The 18,193-nt window shown below is 43.6% G+C and overlaps 1 protein-coding gene across 2 annotated transcripts in view; it reads right to left on the reverse strand.

The window, feature by feature from the left end:
* The window catches only part of LOC111145374 (B-cell linker), a 74,399-nt gene that overhangs the window by 35,600 nt on the left and 20,606 nt on the right, over positions 1–18,193 (reverse strand). Inside the window, exons 2-5 of one of the 2 annotated variants that reach the window (XM_022500241.1) lie at positions 13,861–13,926; positions 10,371–10,420; positions 7,980–8,063; positions 2,656–2,696 (exon numbers count right to left, since the gene is read on the reverse strand). In XM_022500241.1, the coding sequence (XP_022355949.1) occupies positions 2,656–2,696; positions 7,980–8,063; positions 10,371–10,420; positions 13,861–13,926 (241 nt within the window). The remainder of the gene's footprint in view (positions 1–2,655; positions 2,697–7,979; positions 8,064–10,370; positions 10,421–13,860; positions 13,927–18,193) is intronic. The other variant, XM_022500242.1, reaches the window with a different exon arrangement.

The following is an 18,193-nucleotide window of genomic DNA, read 5'->3' on the forward strand; positions in this document are numbered from 1 at the left end:
ATGAGCTGAGCTGTTGCGCTGAGCTCTGAAGGAATCTAGGAGGAAACACCTGAGTGCTGAGCTGACCCTTCATTCAGAAAATATTTTCTGTGGGACGCGTACTATAAGCCCCTCCTATTTCCAGAGTAGTGAAACGACTGAATGCCTTTTTATCAAGAGAATTAGAAAGGAGTCTATTCAAACTTCTGAAGGAACAGTTTAAAAACACCTCCCCTCAAATTATTCTATATTCTGACAAACAAAATTCTTTTATTTATTCATTTAATCCTTGAGCAAGCATAATATGTTGGGACAGTGGGATGGAAACTTTGAAGAAGGGAATGTGTAATCAGGCAAAAACTTTCTCATATTGTCCGTTCATTCATTCAATCAATCAGTTAATATTTATTGAGCACCTACTGTGTGCCAGCCATTGTGCTTGACTCTGAGCACAGTCCCTGCCTTCATAGAATGTACATTTTAGCAGGAGAAACCAGCAGTAAATAAATAGTGAATAACAGATAATAAATACATAATCAACCATAAAATAGCTGTCACTCGTGACAGATACACTTGAGGAAATGTTCAGGATCCTGAGACAGAGAGCAATGGGAGAAGGGACTCTACCTCAAGTGTAGGAAAGGCCTTCCTGAGAAGGAGACAGTGAAGCCAAGCCTGAAGGACAAGAAGGAGCAGAACAAGTGAGGAAAGATGGGGATGCTCTTTAGTTTCTCTTCTCTCCCCTTCTTCCTTCGCCAGCCCAAGGTCCATGAGTCTGAAATCACTGAGCAGGCATGACCTTGACCTCTTGTTGTAGGACTGAGGGCAGACCTGCGCATCTGGGCCATGATAGACAAGGCCCTGCCGAGGGGATGCAAGGAAGGCTGGACAGGTCTGCAGGGGCCAGATCTTATCTGGCCTGGAGGCCACAGGCCTGGATTTTGTTCTATGTACAATGGGAATCCAGTAAGGTCAAAGTAATTGTGAAGGGGGCACCTGTGTGGCTCAGTTGGTTGAGCTACTGTCTTCGGCTCAGGTCATGATCCTAGAGTCCCGGGATCGAGTCCCACATCGGGCTCCCTGCTCGGCAGGGAGTCTGCTTCTCCCGCTGACCTCTCTCCTCTCATGCTCTCTGTCTCTCTCTCTCTCTCAAATAAATAAATAAATTCTTTAAAAAAAAAATTGTGAAGGAAGGTTTACCCAATCCTGTGACAGCTGGGACCTTAACTTTGGTTGTTTGACTTTGGGACACAAGTCATCCCCTCCTCTCCAGGCTGATTTTATTTGTGTTTTCTAAGTCCCCACATGTGCTCTTTTTATCTAGCCAGGAAGCTCAATTTTCGCTGCCTGTCTGTGGATGTAGACTGGCTCTCAAGTTTGCTTCAGCTGGGGCTGGGTGTGGGCCACCAGGAGGGGGCGCCACTGCAGTGCTCTGAGGGCTCCTCGGCTGCCAGGCCCAGGGAGGAACTCCACACCCAAGGGACCTGCAGAAAGGCCTTCTCAGTTCCTCTTTCTACAGTTTTCTCTGCAGAAAGAAGAGAGGCAGAGAAGGGAGGCACTCCTGCCTCAGAATACTCTGGATAAATTCCAGGTGGTGAACCCGTGTGGAGTTGGGCTCCAACTCAGGGGACAGGAGTCCTGGGCGCTCATTCCACTGGGCCACTGAGTAACTGAATGGCCACGGGCAAGTCCTTTTCATTTTCCTAGTCTTGGTTTCCTTATCTGTACACTGGGGTGTGTGGCTGTGTGGAGGCCCTCTTGGATCCTGTCCAGATAAAACACACGTGGTGTGGAGCAGACTAACATTCTGGATGAATTTGATATCAATGAGGAATAATTGTTTTGTAAAAAAGTTCTTAGGATGTCTTGTCCCTATAAGGCTTGACCCAAGAGAGAAGTGAGCAAGGGGCCCTGCGGGCTGCAGAACCACTGTGAAGAGGGTGACGGCTGACTCTGACTCATCACCCTGTTGGGGTCACTCTGTTGTCCCCAGCATCCGCCATGGTCCTCTTGGTCACAACAAGTTCCTTGGAGTCAAAAAGCCTGGTTTTGAGATTTGAGGGCCTGGGTTTGAACTTGGAAACTAAAAGTCTCTTAAACTTAAAAACTTAAAACTTAAACTCTCTATGCTTAGTTTCATTACCAATAAAATGAACAGGGCTGATATTCAAAATGTTTGACAATGAGCATGGCTCAGATCCTGACCTAAGAGTGGCCAGGGGTCCCATAATGTGCCAGGCATTCACTCTCAGGGCTCCTAGATAAGTCCCAGGAAATGATGGGGCACTGGGGAATTCAGGGCAGAGACCTTTGTTAACTGATACAGAATTATTTAAAAACATTTCACATTTGTTTTGGCTGTGTGGCGAGAACTCCAAACGGCAGCACTGAAGATGGGGATAAGAATGCCTACACGTAGGGCTCTGGGGAGAATTAGGGGAGGTAATGTGGATGAAGCACTTAGCCTGGTACACGTTGGTGCCAGGTCAAGTCAGCCACTATGGGGTTCTTGCCGCCTTGTCTATCTGTTGGTGGCCCTTCTAGGCCAGCCATCTCCCCGCTGTGATGCACGGGTGACCAGCAACATGTCCTTCGGAAACAAGCCCTTGCAAAGGTCTCCCACAGATCTCAGTGGAAACAACACCCTCCCTCCTGCTCCCAGGAGCAAATACTCACAAAGTCATCGGACCACTGCTCCTCTTCAGCGGCAGGGTTCTCTGCAATGGCATGTGGGAAGCAGAAGGCACAAGTGTAAATCTCAGCTGGCCAGCCCCACCATGTCCGCCACTAGCCTGCAGCTGCCTTCCTTGCCTTTGGGCTCCCCGGTCTTACTTGGCTTTGAATAGTTATTACACTTATCTCATGTTCATCCGCTTTCAACTCCTCTTTAAAAAAAAGAATCAATTCTCAAATCAGAAAGGTAAGTCCCACTGAGGCAGAGACATGGTACATCTGAACCTCGACTGTCTTTGTTAAGGAGCATTTTGGGGACTTTAGAATAACCCTGGAGACACCTGCAATTCATACCATGTTGCTTCTCAGGATTTCTATGAATCAGTACGTGGATGTTGTAGTAGAAAGAGCACTGGAGAGGGAGTCACAATAGACCAAAATTCCCATGCAGGCTCTGCTCCTAACTGGTCAGAGAGTGGTCAAGACAGCTAACTTCTCTGGGCCTCAGTCTCAAGATCTGTAAGGTGACAGATCACTTCTGGGATTCTCTGTGGCCCTAACTTTCACTTTCTTATTGAAAAGATTTACCTGGTGCTTTAAAACTACATGCCAGGCAATATTTTCAGAGTAGTCTCTTAGAGATCTTATGAGGAAGCTGAGGCCCAGCGAAAATAAGTCATTTGCCCAAGGTCAGATAGCAAATAATAAAGCCAGGAGTTGAACCCTGCAGGCTGACTTCCAAGGGCATGCTGTGGGCTCCAGCACCATGCTACCTCACTGCCTCTGAACTCCAGAGTGTAGGCACTGTCCTTGGCTCCCCAGGCAGGATGAAAATGGAAATAACGGGTGTCAAGGAGCTTAGGTTCTTGAAGTATATAATAGATCTGAATTATGGATAGTCAAGGAGAATATCTGATTCCCTTTTCTCCAAAACACATTTAGAGTATGAGAAGCTTAGCATCCACCCCATCACATAAACTGACATTAGAGGGTAACTACAATTCGCTCAGCTCTACAGATCAACCAAGCACTGGTCCAGATGGCAGAGTAGCTCCTGCGACCCATCCAGGGAAGCTCCCAGCTCTTCTCCTAGACCATTGAGCAGCCACGGGAGAGGGCCCAGTAGATGGTCCCTGAACCCTCCAGAGCCTTGGTAGAACCTTTTCTTGCCATTTCTAGCCCCTGCAATGGCAGACCACGGACTCCAGCTCTAGGCGGACTCCGAAGAGACACAGGGAAAGGAACTGTAGAGAAAAAATGGGGGCCCAAAGGAAGGGTTTAGAGCAGCATGGCCAGATTTTAGGTTACAGCAGCAACAGTGCCCTCTCTTGGGACAAACATGATAGGCACTAAGAAGGAGCTTTACTTTATGAGCCAAATAATAGGTCAAACTTTGACATTCACAGGAGATAATTCTTATTAAGTGATGATCTGGGCTAACTTCTATCAAATTAGAGTATGCTGCAATCACTGGGGCTTTGCAAGAAACCTGAGAAGACTAGGTCAATAAGTCCTCTTCTCAATATACTAACATCTGGTACCGAGGTCGATATGTATCTAATACCTTAAGTTTGGGGATAACCGAAGATCAGCACTTATGGTGGCAAGATGTTTTTGTTTCAACCTTTAAAATAGAAACCTTTATAAAATACCTTTATAAAACACACCTCCCTGCCTCATTGAGCTGTGTTTGCTGAGTCTTCTCTCAGAGAACTGGGGTCCATTTTCTGGCCAGTCACTGCTGAAGAGTACTTGCAGAAGCTAACTACTTTTCCTGTCCCAATTATCTTTCCTCTCCAACACACATTTCATACTATTTCTAGTGATTTTCTTAAAATAAAGTTTGGAGCATGCTGCTCCTTTCCTCAAGAATCATCAGCAGCTCTCTATGGAGTAAAGTCAAGGCTCTGAGTCCACACATTTTGATGCCTCCCCTTCCTGTCCCTCCCACGACTTCTCTTGCCATCGTCCATGTTCACTCACAGTGATACTGGGCAGTGTGTTCCTCCCAGCCTGTACTTTTGATCATTCTCTGCTCTGCCTGGGCTATTTCCCCGGCCTGTCTTCCTTCTTTGCATGGAAATCCCTGTTATACCTCTGTCATCGGGTCTTCCCCAGTCCCTCAGGTTCTAATTATGACTCCTTCCTCTGGGCCCTCATAGGGGCTGCTGGCACCTTGGTGACACGGGTGGTCCTTTCTGCCCTGTGCTATGATCATTTTTTTGTGCCTCTCTGTACTGAAAAACAAGGCCTATTTATTTTATCTTTGTATCTGAATGGTATTTGGCATTTGTAATCCATGCAGTAATAAAAGTATGAAGCAACAGATGAGTTGAAGGAACGAGTATTAGGATACTAATAATAGATTCCATTTATTAAACACTTCCTATGTGCTCAGGGCTAGGATAAGTGTATTTTCCCAATTATCCTCAAAACAGAGCTTTGTGGTAGGTGCCGTCATGATCTCAATTTTATAGTCAAGGAAACGGAAGCTAAGAGATGCAGCAAAACATGTCTGAGGCCACATGGCTGATGAGTGGGGGGGGCAGGCTGGAAGCAAGGCTGTCTGTGTTGGTCCCTACAGCTGAAATCCCATGCAAACTGCCTGGCCCTCTACTGAGCCTTCACATAAAATCTAGGAGAAACAAGAGTGGCCCAATCCAGGTATCATAGAGCACTGAGGCAGAGAAGAGAAAAAAGCATCACCACGTGGGAGAGGTTGCCAGATAGCGCCCCTCTCTGCCCCAGCTACACCCATCTCCTGGTCCTACCAGCAACTCACAACATCCTGCTCTTGAACTCATGGCCTGCAGGCCATTTCCCAAACTAAAATGCAGTATGCTCCAAAGTACTAGAGCCAAAGTATGGGGTGGTGGTCCAGCATCTCAGGGCCTCCTAAAGTGGGTGGGTTGTGGTTTTAGAACCAGGCTCCCCTGGTTCAAATCCTGGCTCCGCTCTTTACTACCTGCTTGGCAGAGGACCAGGACTTTAGTTGTTTAAAGCTCAATTTCTCACCTGTGAAACAAGGGTAAGAATAGTGCCTGCCTCATGTGTTTATGAGAATCCAGGAATCAATACCCGCGAGTGCTTCCCAAAACCTGGCACGCAGTAAATGCTGTGTTAATGGTAGTGTTGTCTTGGGTATTGACAATGTCTTAATAAACCCTTACAGCAACACCATTCTATTTCACTCTAATGGCAACCACACAGTACGGCTACCATAAAGAAACGGACCCAAGAGAGCCTCTAATATAAAGGGTGACGCTTTCAGGAGGCTAAGGGCAAGGTTAGTATGGGAAAGGCAGTTTCACTTGGGAAGGAAGGTTGCACGCCCCTGGCAGGAAGCTGAGATGCTGGTTGGGCCTCCTTATGAGGGAGAGCCTTTCCATTGGTCGTGTACCTGGTTTGGGGCTTATGTTCCATTTACAGTGTCACAATCCCATGCCACACAATAGAGGGGCTCCTCCCCTTGCCAGGCTCAGGCTTTGTGATTCATGTGCCTCCCCCAGCCTGTGGGCCCAGCAGCTGGCACTGTGGGAATGCCACAGTGACCCCACTTCAGTGTCCACTCCAGGGTTTGGAGCTTGGGCTCTGGGGTCAGGCTGCCAATCAAAATCCTGATTCTTCCACTTGCTAGCAGAATGAACAGGTAAATTGCTTAACCTCTGAGCATCCGTTTTCTCACCACTGAAATGGATAGGATAAGTAGAGCCTGTGTCATGGGGCTTCATCAGAATGAAATGAAATAGCCCAGGGAAAGTGAGAAAGCCATCTGACATCACCCACTGAGTAAGAGCTCCGTGGATGCTGCTGGTCACTATTAATCTACTTTAATAACAGCCTGAAGGATAGAACAGCACTCTTATCTCCAATCTTTCAAGGGAAGTTATAAAACGTTTCTAGGTTCGCAGGGTTTAGGGGCCAAAACTGGGATTCTAACCGAGGCTAGGGGACCCCAAAGTCCAAGATCTTACCCAGCCATGGAGGTAATAGACCTGGAGTCTAGAAGAACAGCTGTGTATCACACCGAGGGCAATCCAGGGCAGTGTAGGCTTTCCTGACAAATGTCTCAACACCTGGAATCATGGACAGGTGCTGGGAAAGTTCTGCGAACAGTGCTCTCAGCAAAGGCTGAGGGGTTGCATGAAGCTGTGTGGTGAAGGTGGGATTGAGCCGGGCCTTGAAGGATGGCCAGAACCCAAATGACAGAATGAAGATGAAGGAGGGCGTCCTCCTTCCACCCCCTAAGGCTAGGGCCTGTGTGTCAGCCCCAGAAGCAGGGCTTTACTGATGGCTGGAAGGGGTATCCATAAGGCAGAGCCATAAGGCATAGATGTGCTGGAAAAAACATGCTGTTCTGGAGAGTCTGAGGAGGAAACAAAGCCAAGTTGTTGCCAGCCAAGGGGGTGCTCCAGCCACAGAGGCCACTGTAGGCCCCAGTGACAAGCTGGAGGCAGGAAGGTCGATGAGGATGGTGTTTGAGCAGTTCAGGCATGAAGAGACAAAGGCCGAATCAGACTGGGGAGCTTGGGAATGGGAAGGGATGGTTGGAAAGGCAGTCAAAGAGTCAATGGTGAGAGCTTGAGTGAAGTGGTGAAGGCAAGGGTGGGCACGGAGCCTTTCTGTTCTGGGTCACGAGCAGCACCAGAGACTCTGGACATTGTGGGGCACCCTCCGTGCTGTGTGTCTGACACGCACACAGCTGTGGCCCTGATTCAGCTCTGGAGGCCATGCTCTGGGCCACTAGGCCTGCCAGCGTCTCCTCTTACCGAGCTGGTGGAAGGATGTGGGGAAGCCGTAGGATGGGTGCAGTGCGATGCAGGAAGGAAAGAAGGAAGGAGCCTGGGTTAGATGTGGTGGCGGAAGCAGATGCAGGGGGGGAAGAGAAAGCAGAACTACAGAGGCCACAGGGGAGGCAGCCCATGGACAGTCTCCCTGGGTGCCCCAAGAGGAGAAAGGGATGTGACCCCTTGGGCAGTGGATCTGAGCTGGCTAAGTGAGGGGATTTGCATCTAAATACTTCACATTTTAAAAAGTCCTTTTGTTTGCATGTCCCCTCATCCCTTCTCAGAGCCCTGTTAACAGGGGGTGGGAGGGTGGAGTCCTGGTTTGGCTGTATGACCTTGGGCAGCCCCGTGGCCTATCTGTATGACCGGCCATACAGACATACATGACCGATCATACATGCTGCCCATACAGACATACATGTCTATGTCGCCTGGCCGTATGACCTTGGGCAGCCCCTTAGCCTGTCTGGTCTCCACTTAGCCCTCACACGAGAAGCCAGGGGTGAGTGGTCTTTAAGGACATTCCAGGCTTTCCAATACCTTCAAGTCCAATTTTCATTCCTCTAGCCTTAGTTCCATGAGGCGGGGCTGGTGGTGAATGCCGCTCTCCCCCTGTCAGCCTTGCTGGTACCACCAATCAGAGTGGAGACAGGGAGACAAAAAAAAAAAAAAAAAAAAAACCAAGTGAATGCTGGCTTCCGTAAGGACATGAGGGCAAGTGCAAAGCAGTGTTATAGCTCACTTCGTTAGTGGACGGAGGTTTGCTATGCATTCCCTATGGTTTTTCCAACCACCCCTGGGTAGTAGGGCCCTAGGGTCCAAGGAGAGAGGACTGAGGGTCCTGGCCCTGAGGGGTGTGGAACGGCTGGTGGGGCTTTCCCTCCACAACAGTGGGACTTCAGGCGGATAGTGACCTGTAGGCATCCTCATTTATTATTGGGTCCCCCACTAGTCATGAAGCACCTGAAGGTCAGGGGCTATATTTTGTTCCCCACTCCGCATCTAGTAGAGTGAGTGTCACACAGGATGTACTGTGTCACATTTGTCAAATGAGTCAAAGAACGTGTGAAACAGCAGAAGCACCTGGAGATATTGATTCCAGAGAAGAAACTATTCAAATGACCTAATTTCTTAATTTTATCCTTGGAGTTGCACAGAACAACTCGATCTCTGCTTTCTTGAATGTTTAAAAACTTGTGCTGCATGGCCATGAGGACAGACTTAGGAAGCCACCAGGAAATGGACTGCATCTCTGTCCTGCCAGGACTGTCTGTCCTTGAAGGACCAGAGGGGCTTGGGAAGTCATCACAGGAAATGTTCAAACAGAACATGGGTTTCATTTTTGGTGTGTGGTGGTGGTGGGGGCAGGGGTGAGCGCTGGGTTGGAGGTCAGGCTGCTGAACCTCTGGGGCTCCTTTTAGACCTGGGATTCCATGATTCCATAATTTTCCTATCAAAACTCAGGGTACTTAGCAGATGTTGTCTGCTTTCTTTTCTTTTTTAGAACTTGGGAGAGAAGGAGGAATTTCTTCTCTTTTGTTAACTAAGCAGCTCACTTGAGGTTCCCCAACCCCCTTGGCTTTGATCAGGCAGATTTTAAAGATCAGGACAGGATCTTTATTTTTTTATTTATTTTAACTTTTTTTCATTGCAAAGGAGTCTCCTGGTCAACTGTTGAGACTTGGTGACTGGCAAGGTGAGGTCAGTAAGTACTCTGCAACCTAGCAACTTCTAGAAAGTAGTCCAACAGGTCAGTCACTAGACTTGATATGTTGGTCCTCATTTCTTAGTGTGATAAGATTTAGTGCCTAGGAGGAACTCAACTGACTGATTTATTGCTATCTTGATCAGTGACAGAAAAAAAAACCAGTAAGCATCCTTTAAGGTTGTGATTTGGTTTTAGCTGTCAGGGATAGAGGAAGAGACTTCAATGATGTCTGTAGACCTGTGGTTTTCATTAAGGGCTCTATAGGTCTGTCCATGTCCAGGAAATCTTTATATTTAAGCCAGTAGAAAGAGATTTTAGGCCTATCTTCCCAAGGAATTTCTTCTAGAGAAGGGCAGTATGTTGGATAATTTATTTTGCTCACCACTGCCATAAACAACACCAATCTCAAGACTACCCTCCGCTGACAAAATTGATCCTAGTTGGACTGGGTAGCAGGGACGTCAGAGAGGACTGAGTAACCATGCACCATCAATAGATTATCCTCCTCCCACCCCAACCCCCAGTGACCTTCAAATATCCATTTTCATAGTTCTCTATCCAGGAAGCCTTCCCTTCCCCACTTCCTCCACACCCTTCACCTCAGATTAGATAAGACATTGCTGATGGACTTTCATAGAACTTTGTGCTTCCCCATCACCCTGAACTCTAATTGCTTTTGTACCATTGTATATTTTTTCTTCACTATAAACACTGTGAGTGTGGAGACTATATCTGTCCTGTTTAGTGCTGTGTCTCTACCTAAAACCGTGTATTTGCCCAGCACAGGGAAGATACTTAATAAATGTTTGATAAATAGATGAGTGGATGGATGGATGGATGGATGGATGGATGGATGGATGGATGGAATACTACAGCTCCACTATAGTCAAATGCCTAATAGATTTGGGCATTCTTAAAATTAGGATGGGCACTCTTGGGTGACTCAGTGGGTTAAACCTCTGCCTTTGGCTCAGGTCATGATCTCAGGGTCCTGGGATCGAGCCCCACATTGGGCTCTCTGCTTAGCAGGGAGCCTGCTTCCCCCTCTCTCTCTGCCTGCCTCTCTGCCTACTTGCGATCTATCAAATAAATAAATAAAATCTTAAAAAAAAATTAGGATGGGCACTCTTATTTTCAAATGAGTAGAACATAGTTCCCTTTTCAGGAAGTAAATATGAACATGAAATTAGTCAAGAGTCCAAGTATTTTAGAAATACTCTTACCTGAGGCATAATCTCTTTGAGGAACACTTGGAGGCGCTTTGACTTTCAGCCTATAGATAACAACCATTAGACAAATGGTCAGGACACTGTTGTCAGGACGACTGCTCTCAAGGCCCCAAACAGAAGCAGATATAGAGGTAACAGACAGATAACTAATAGAATACTGGCTTCTTTTGGATCCATCTCATTGAAAGACTAAATGTATTGTAAATGGAGTGAAGCCATTAACCAGAGGTCTCCCATCTCCCCCATCTCTCCAGTGTGCAATGGGGCTGTCACTCAGCAAAGGTAAAGTCCAATGGTGGAAGGGTTCTGAGAGGTCAGAATACAAGCAAGCACAGAGTTCAGAGGTTCAAGGAAGAGAAAGGCTGACTGGTTGATAGGGCGATAAGAGAAGATGGACTCTATTTGAATAAATAACTTAATAAATGCTTTAAATGTAAAAAAAATATTAGCTGTAACAGAGCACTTGGGTTGTAGGTTGGACTGAGATTATTTTGGCACTACTGAAAAGTGCCAAATAAATGAGTAGTGAGGGTCTCCAGGTTGGAGATTATGATATTCAGCTTATTTAGACATTGAACTGTTTCAAGCACTCTCAGAACTACTTTAGTATCTTTATGCATATATAAAATGTTTGAATATTCACAATCCTTCCCCCATCACCAAAAGAAGAAAATTAAAATTACATTTTAAAAACGTATCCCAATATTTAGGCTTACTAAAGTTCTGATAACACCTCCCATTCTATTATTTGAAATGGCTAAGTTTTCCAGTAAATTATTATTCTTAATAATAGTAGCCCATTTTATTTAAGAATGATTTGCTTAATGAAATTTAAAGTATATATAAATAAAACCTATATCCAGTAGCCTTTATTTACTAAAACATCACATCCTTTTTTAGAAGAAGGGAATAGGTTAACCATGCAAAACATATTTCATTTCTCGTGGGAAAAAAAAGCAGTATAGAAATTCATGTCTGATTACGAAAAATTAGCCTGACAAATGAGAATTGTAATGTTGCAAAAATAACAATATTTATATTTGCATAGAAATTTTGCTTTTTGTTTCCCCAAAGGTTCTTAGGTCGATTATTTCATTCAATTCTCACAGCAAGCCAGCGTGAGCTGGGGAGATATTATCATTAGACTTCTGATGAGGTCCAGATAGAAAGATTAGCCACAGTGTTATGGGGGGGAAAAAGCACAAAAACAAACAAGGAATCATGGTGCCGGGTCTGTACTTGGACCAGTAAAATTTCAAAAAGCACGAACCATCCATTACCCATTATTGTCACTATTTCATAAGAGAAAAGAAAAGGTATTTTAATACCCAAAATGTTACCATCTCGGGATAAAGAACAGACTCAGGAAGGGGCTGGTGGTCACTGAACACCAACTAGGAATAAAAGCTGTGGTTTGGGTCTTACTTAGCAGCCGGCAGCTGCATGTCAACCCCCAACGCTTCAAGGTCCTTATTTTCTCATTTGGCCATGGACCAGCGACAACTCTGTCACGGTCTTCTGTTAGGAAACCAGTGTGTTCAACCGTGCTTCCTCCTTTCAAGGTAGCACCTGTTGCCTGGCAACAAGCAAGAGCGTTAACAGCAGGTCACTCAGAACCAAAGGCCCACTGACTTCACCCAGGGTAACGACTATGGCAGCCATATTTTCCAAGCTGAGAGGAAACATGGTTTTTGAAGTCAAAATGTATTTTGGGAACAATGAGCAAATGATATAGGAACTGTCTGAAAAACTTTGAGCTCCATGGCTACTGCGAGTATGCCTGACCAGGTAAGAGAGAGACATTTTACACAGTGGCTTCATATTATTGAGAAAACTGGTGTATTGTAAAACTGGCAACTGTGGGATAATTAATCTAGAATCCCTAGCCATTAAAACAATGACTAGCAGGGTTCCCTCATTTCAATGAGATTTTGCATGTGTCAGAAATATTAAATGAGAATAATCACACACCTCTCTCCACCACAGGACAGAACATGAGGACAAATTTTCCTCTAGTAGATGCCCCACAAGCAGAAGACCATTTTAACTATTTTATGATAATGACTTATACATATTGAGACTCATTTGTATTTTATAGTCTAAAAAACCATAAAACATGATTTCTTACTTTCAAGTTTAACAAAGTCCAAAAGAATGAAGACACTTTGTTCCGAAGGCATAGGAAAATGAAATTTTATACACTATTAATGGTACAAAATTTTTGGCAAGCAATTTGGTAATATCAATAAAAATTTCAAGGGCACAAATTCTTCCATTTCTAAATTTCATTTTAGGAATTTAGCTTTCTGGTACACTCAAAATTTGTAAAAATTATTTATTGAAATGTTACTTATGACAGTTAAGCTGAAAGAAATGGCCACAAAATTTTTAGTGATCTTATCAAATTGCTCCCCCAAGAATATGCCAGTTTAAACTCCCACATCTCCTTCCCTTTAAAAAGTGTTCACCGATGCATATCTGGTTAAATGAATGATAATATATTTATAGCAGACTATTAATCAGCTGCTCAGAATGGAATATGCCTTATTTTTACATACTATCAAAGATGTCCATGATCTAGCATTAAGTAAAACCACTAAGCAAAATCAAGTTGGTAGAATGGTTTATGAAGTGTGACGCCATTCATGATGAAAATGTATGTGTGTACAGGCATGTATTGTATCACATACATACAGATATATATATCAGACTCACTCATGACAATGTTTGTTTCCTTGGAGCTGGTTGAGGTGGGGATGTGGAGAAGTGGGAGATTTTTACTGCATGCAATTCTGAACTGTTTGATTTTTTTTCCTGGTGAATCTACTACTACTTTCATTTTCTAAATAAAAGAACTTAAAAGCTTAATGGGATACTATTTCCTCTTTCCTCTTAACTTAGATTTTGAGTGGCAAATACAGGTATGCACAATTTTTTTTTTTTTTAAAAAAGCTTAAGAGTTTTTGATGTGCAGGAAGATTTGAAATTCTAGCTTTCCCTCTCTAAGTGCCAACTGAAAACACAATTTTAAGGTTATAATTTAAAAAGCAAGAAATTGAAATATGGAAAACAGGTATGGCATCCTAAAAATGCTAGGATTGTGTTCTTAGAACTTCTCTTTTGGATTTCTCCAAGCATGTCCTAGTGGACTTTAACTAAATAGTTATAGAAGCTGATTGTCCTGTTTCTAGAAACGTCTTTGTTGACATTTGCTGGCACTTTGAGGGGGACAGCTCACTTTTACTGCAGTGAGAGGGAAAAGCAAAGTTCGCTGAGGATCACCCCATTCATTAGCCATGTTTCCTGAAGATGGATCTTACCACCATGGACTCTTGCCATGACTAAGAAAGGGTTACATGCTAAAGAGGTTGCAACTCCTCACTTGGGTAACAGAGAACTTTGTTCTCTTCCACCTAGCACAGGCTGGAATAATGTGTAATTTATATAAATGAGTGCTTATATAGTGCTATGGAGTTTAACTTACTTTTTGATTTTGTTCATTATTCCACCTTCATTGTTCTTGATATCGTGGACCATCTTTTGAAGCTGCCTGCAAGAAGCAAAATTAAACATAAAATACTAATAAGTAGGTCAATTAAAAAAAAGTCTTCTATCCTTGAATACAAAAAGAGAGCTAAAGACCTATAATAAACCCCCCAAACAGTGGGAATTGTATTATATTTAATCAAATTGGCTGTTTGCTACTTGAGTAAAGGGAAAGTATTCTTTTTTTTATTAATTATTTTTATTAACATGTAATGTATTATTTGCCCCAGGGGTACAGGTCTCTGAATCATCAGTCTTACACATTTCACAGCACTCACCATAGGACATATCCTCCCCAATGTCCATAACCCAGCCACCCTCTCCATACCTCTCCTCCCCCCAGCAACCCTCAGTTTTTTTGTGAGATTAAGAGCAATTTCTGGTTTGTCTGAGGGTAAGTATTCTCTAAGGAACATGGTCATTGGGCATATCCCTATCCCTATCCCTGTCCGTGTCTATTGGATGTCTGGGTCAGGCTCAGGCTCTGAAGAGACATTTTGACTTTCAGATCTGTCCATTCTGAGGACACACATGAGGCAAAGCCCTCTGATAAACCTCACTGTTCACCACTGAGTGTCCTTAGACCATTCACATTACAAGATGGAGTGACCTTGGACACGTGGGCTGAAATCAGGTCTAAGATTTTTTTGTTGTTGTTAACTTTACTAGGTAGAATCTGGAAAAACTGTCACAAAAAAGTTGTACATACACAGAAGCCATAAAGAAAATTATTAATGAATCTGACTGCATGTACATTTGGAAACCCTGTAGAACAAAAAATAATATGCACAAAATCAAAAGATAAATGACATGCTGGAAGAAATATTTGCAACACAATAATAATAATGACTCATGTTCTGATTGACAAATCTTATGACTCCGCAAAATATTATTAATAATTCAATAGGAAATGGACAAAAGATGCAAACACATGGCTAACAGAAAAGTGTGAATGGCTAACAGACTAATAAAAAGATATTTAACATTACTTATATCTAAAGAAATCTAAATTGAAACAACAATGCGATATGTTTGGCTCATCAGACTGGCAGAACATAACTTGATAATACCCTGGGTAGATGGGGGTACAAAAATACATATATTCATGGGAATGCACATTGTTACAATCAATATCTATTAAATTTTAAAACCTCCATGCCTTTTGACCCAGAAATTCTGCTGCTAGGAACTTGCCATTATAAATATGGTCATAAAACCATACCATTATGTACATATAAGCATTTTGCATAATAGCCCTAACCCTTTCTGCCTCCCCACTAAAAAACCTGGAAACAACCTAAATGTCCATCAATCATTAAAAGGGAACTAGTTACACAGACTGACAAAGCCATACAATGGAATGCCATAGACCCTTAAAAAAAAAGAAAAAAAAAAGAAACACACACCTGCATTGCTGACACATAAACATCTCCAGCACATATTAAGTTTAAAAAAAAAAATGGTGAAGGAGAAAAAAGAAAAAAAGGAAGAAAGGAAGTGAAGTTCAGAACAATGTGTGTACCACATATTTTTTCTGTGGGATGAGAAAGGACACATATATTCCTATAAGCCAGTACACATATAGCTTTTTAGAGAGATATGCAAGCAGTTATTCAAAGACTGTTTTCAAAGGCAACAGAGCATTCTCATATGAATTAGGAAAAGGTACCCCTTTCTTCTGGGTGGACACCTGCACACTGGCAGGGCACACAGCCTGGCAAACAGTCAAGGAATAGATTTCCGCCTCTACATGTCCTCAGAGCTGGGCGTGTATCATCTGTGGAGTGAAAGCAGGAGGTTCGACTGGAGATGGGGGCTTCCGTTTTGTAAAAGAGAGACTTTCTTCTTATAATGAAGATTTTTCTATATTATTTCAATGTTCATAGCTTGTACAGATATCATTTCTATTATCTGTTTTATATACATATGTAGAGAAAAATGTTAACAGGATCAGAGTATAGGGCCATGGTTTTTTTCCTTCAAAATAACTTTCTGACTTTAAAAAACATATAAATATATTACTTATATTTAAATATATTTACATGTAAAAATATGTTCTACATTATGTGCAAAATATGTATGTTTATATTTTATATTATATATAAATAATGATGTATATAAATATATAAAACATATATTTATTTATATATATACATAAATTATGTATATATAATTTCACACAGTTCTGTCCTCAAAGAGTAAAACAATTGAAGTCACTTTTCAGGCAAGTCTTTCCTTTATTCTGAAGAAACCATTTGACTGGGCCTTATAGTTAACAAAATGTAAATTTTGCACATAGCCATTGTTCTTGGAGAAAATTGTGATTTCCCATAAACCTGATCACAGATTTCTCTAAGTCTGGGAGCTAGGCATTGTGTTATAGGTAATATGAAGATTGGGCACAATTAAGCTTGGTGGAGGTCTATGAAACCCTATTGACTGGGGGGAATCTGGAGGAATATTCTCTGGCTCTGCATGGATTTAGGACGCGTTTGTTGCGAAGCTCTGCAGTGTGGATAGAGCAGTTTAGAGCATGAGCGGAAGCTTGCTGGAGGAGCTCTGCCTGGTGTCCGCTGCTAAGTGTTAATTTAAGACCCATCAAGGCTGATGATCCACTGCAGTTGTTTACTGAGAGGTGTTGGGCACCAAGGGGTGGGGTGAGATTTACTGTGTAGGGATCGTCCCTCCTACCCTCAACCATTTTGGGAAAAGCAAGATTCTCAAATAGAGAATGGGAACTTGCCCTGGGGATTCTGGGGAGCTCCAACCCCTTCCAGGTCAAATGACAGGAGCTAATCTTGAGAGCACAGACAAACCTGAGGGATATTCATTGGTGGGCAGGTGGGGAGGGATACAAGAGTGGCATGTTGGCTGGAACCTGAGGCTGGGTCTGGGTTCCAGCTCTAAGTAGAGACCTAACCGCCACCATCACTAGCCATTTGCCATGACAGAATTCCTCTCCATTGCCTCCCGAATGTTCAGTGGTATCCGGTTGGTCATTGCACCATGGCCTCAGCCGGGCTGTGGGGAAAGGTGTGTTCCATTGACTTGGAGGAGCAAAGTGCAAAGGGAAGACAGGCTGGAGGGTTGGGTAGAGGATAAGAGAAATTTCTTTCAGGACAACTTTAGGCTGCATCTTGGGGCATTGCCTACAAAACTGGGGGACCCACTGAGGAGCCCGGGTTGGGATGTGGGAAGAGGTCCGTGCCAAATGGTCATTTGGATAACAAAGGAAATGAGACCACATTTTGTATCCCCAGTTAGGTAGGCTGTGCTCACTAATTCCATTCCTGGGAGAACTCAGCAAAGCCCCAGGCTCAGCAGCAGAGGGGAAAGAATGGATGAGGGAGAAGGGGGACCACCTGCCCATCTGAGACACACGGAGGCTCCCTAGAGCTGGACCTCTGAGTTGCCTCAGAACGCCATAGGATTCTAGAGTTTGTTCACATATATCCTAGGCCCAACTCCTATCTCCTTTTCCTGTAGAACTCTAGGGAATCTCTGAGACAGAGGAATGAGGGAAAATGGAAAAGAGGGCTGGGCATGGAGAGAAGGAGAGATTGAGAGAGAGGAGTTGGAATGGTTTGACTGGGAGGCAATTTAATAATTTCCAGTGCAGAGCAGACGGCGACTCTGGCTGTAAGCTGACTGTAACTGAACAGAACACCTTCAGGCTGAATTAATCCTTAACCAGGTTCAAGGACAAAATGAGCCAGCCTAAAGGATGCCCTCTGAAGTCTGTCAAGAACCAGACACAAAGTAAGGGGGAGCCCGGGGCTGATCTGTATAAGCAGTTTTGCTGCAAGTGGAGATAAACAGATGTAAACTGTTGCAAGAGCCTGATGTAATTTTGCTCAACTTGGTATTTGATGCTTCTTGGCCTTTCCTAATTTCTTTCCATTATAGGTTATTAAAATAATTATAATTATAATATGTAATTATGGCACATTGTGGAATTGGTTCATAAACTATACACTTTGTATGCACAATTTTTCTTTTCCCTCTGCCTCTCGTTCACACAAATTCTTATGCCCATGGACTGCTCAGTTATAGCCACCCAGCTTCTGTCACCTGGAAAAACACAGTATCCCCCAAACCAAGATGTAATGATACTTTCATTTCATTTTATCAACTATTCAGATGCTGTGTAATGCACAGCTTTCCTCCTCTCTGGCATCAACTGTCCCACTTTGGAGCACTTTTTTGCACTACTACAACATAAAGCATATGTGAAAGGAATATACAGCTGGACTGTTCCCAGATTTAAATAC

Source organism: Enhydra lutris, unplaced genomic scaffold (genome assembly GCF_002288905.1).
Source record: "Enhydra lutris kenyoni isolate GAN:26980312 unplaced genomic scaffold, ASM228890v2 scaffoldscaffold12, whole genome shotgun sequence".
Lineage (NCBI taxonomy): Eukaryota > Metazoa > Chordata > Mammalia > Carnivora > Mustelidae > Enhydra > Enhydra lutris.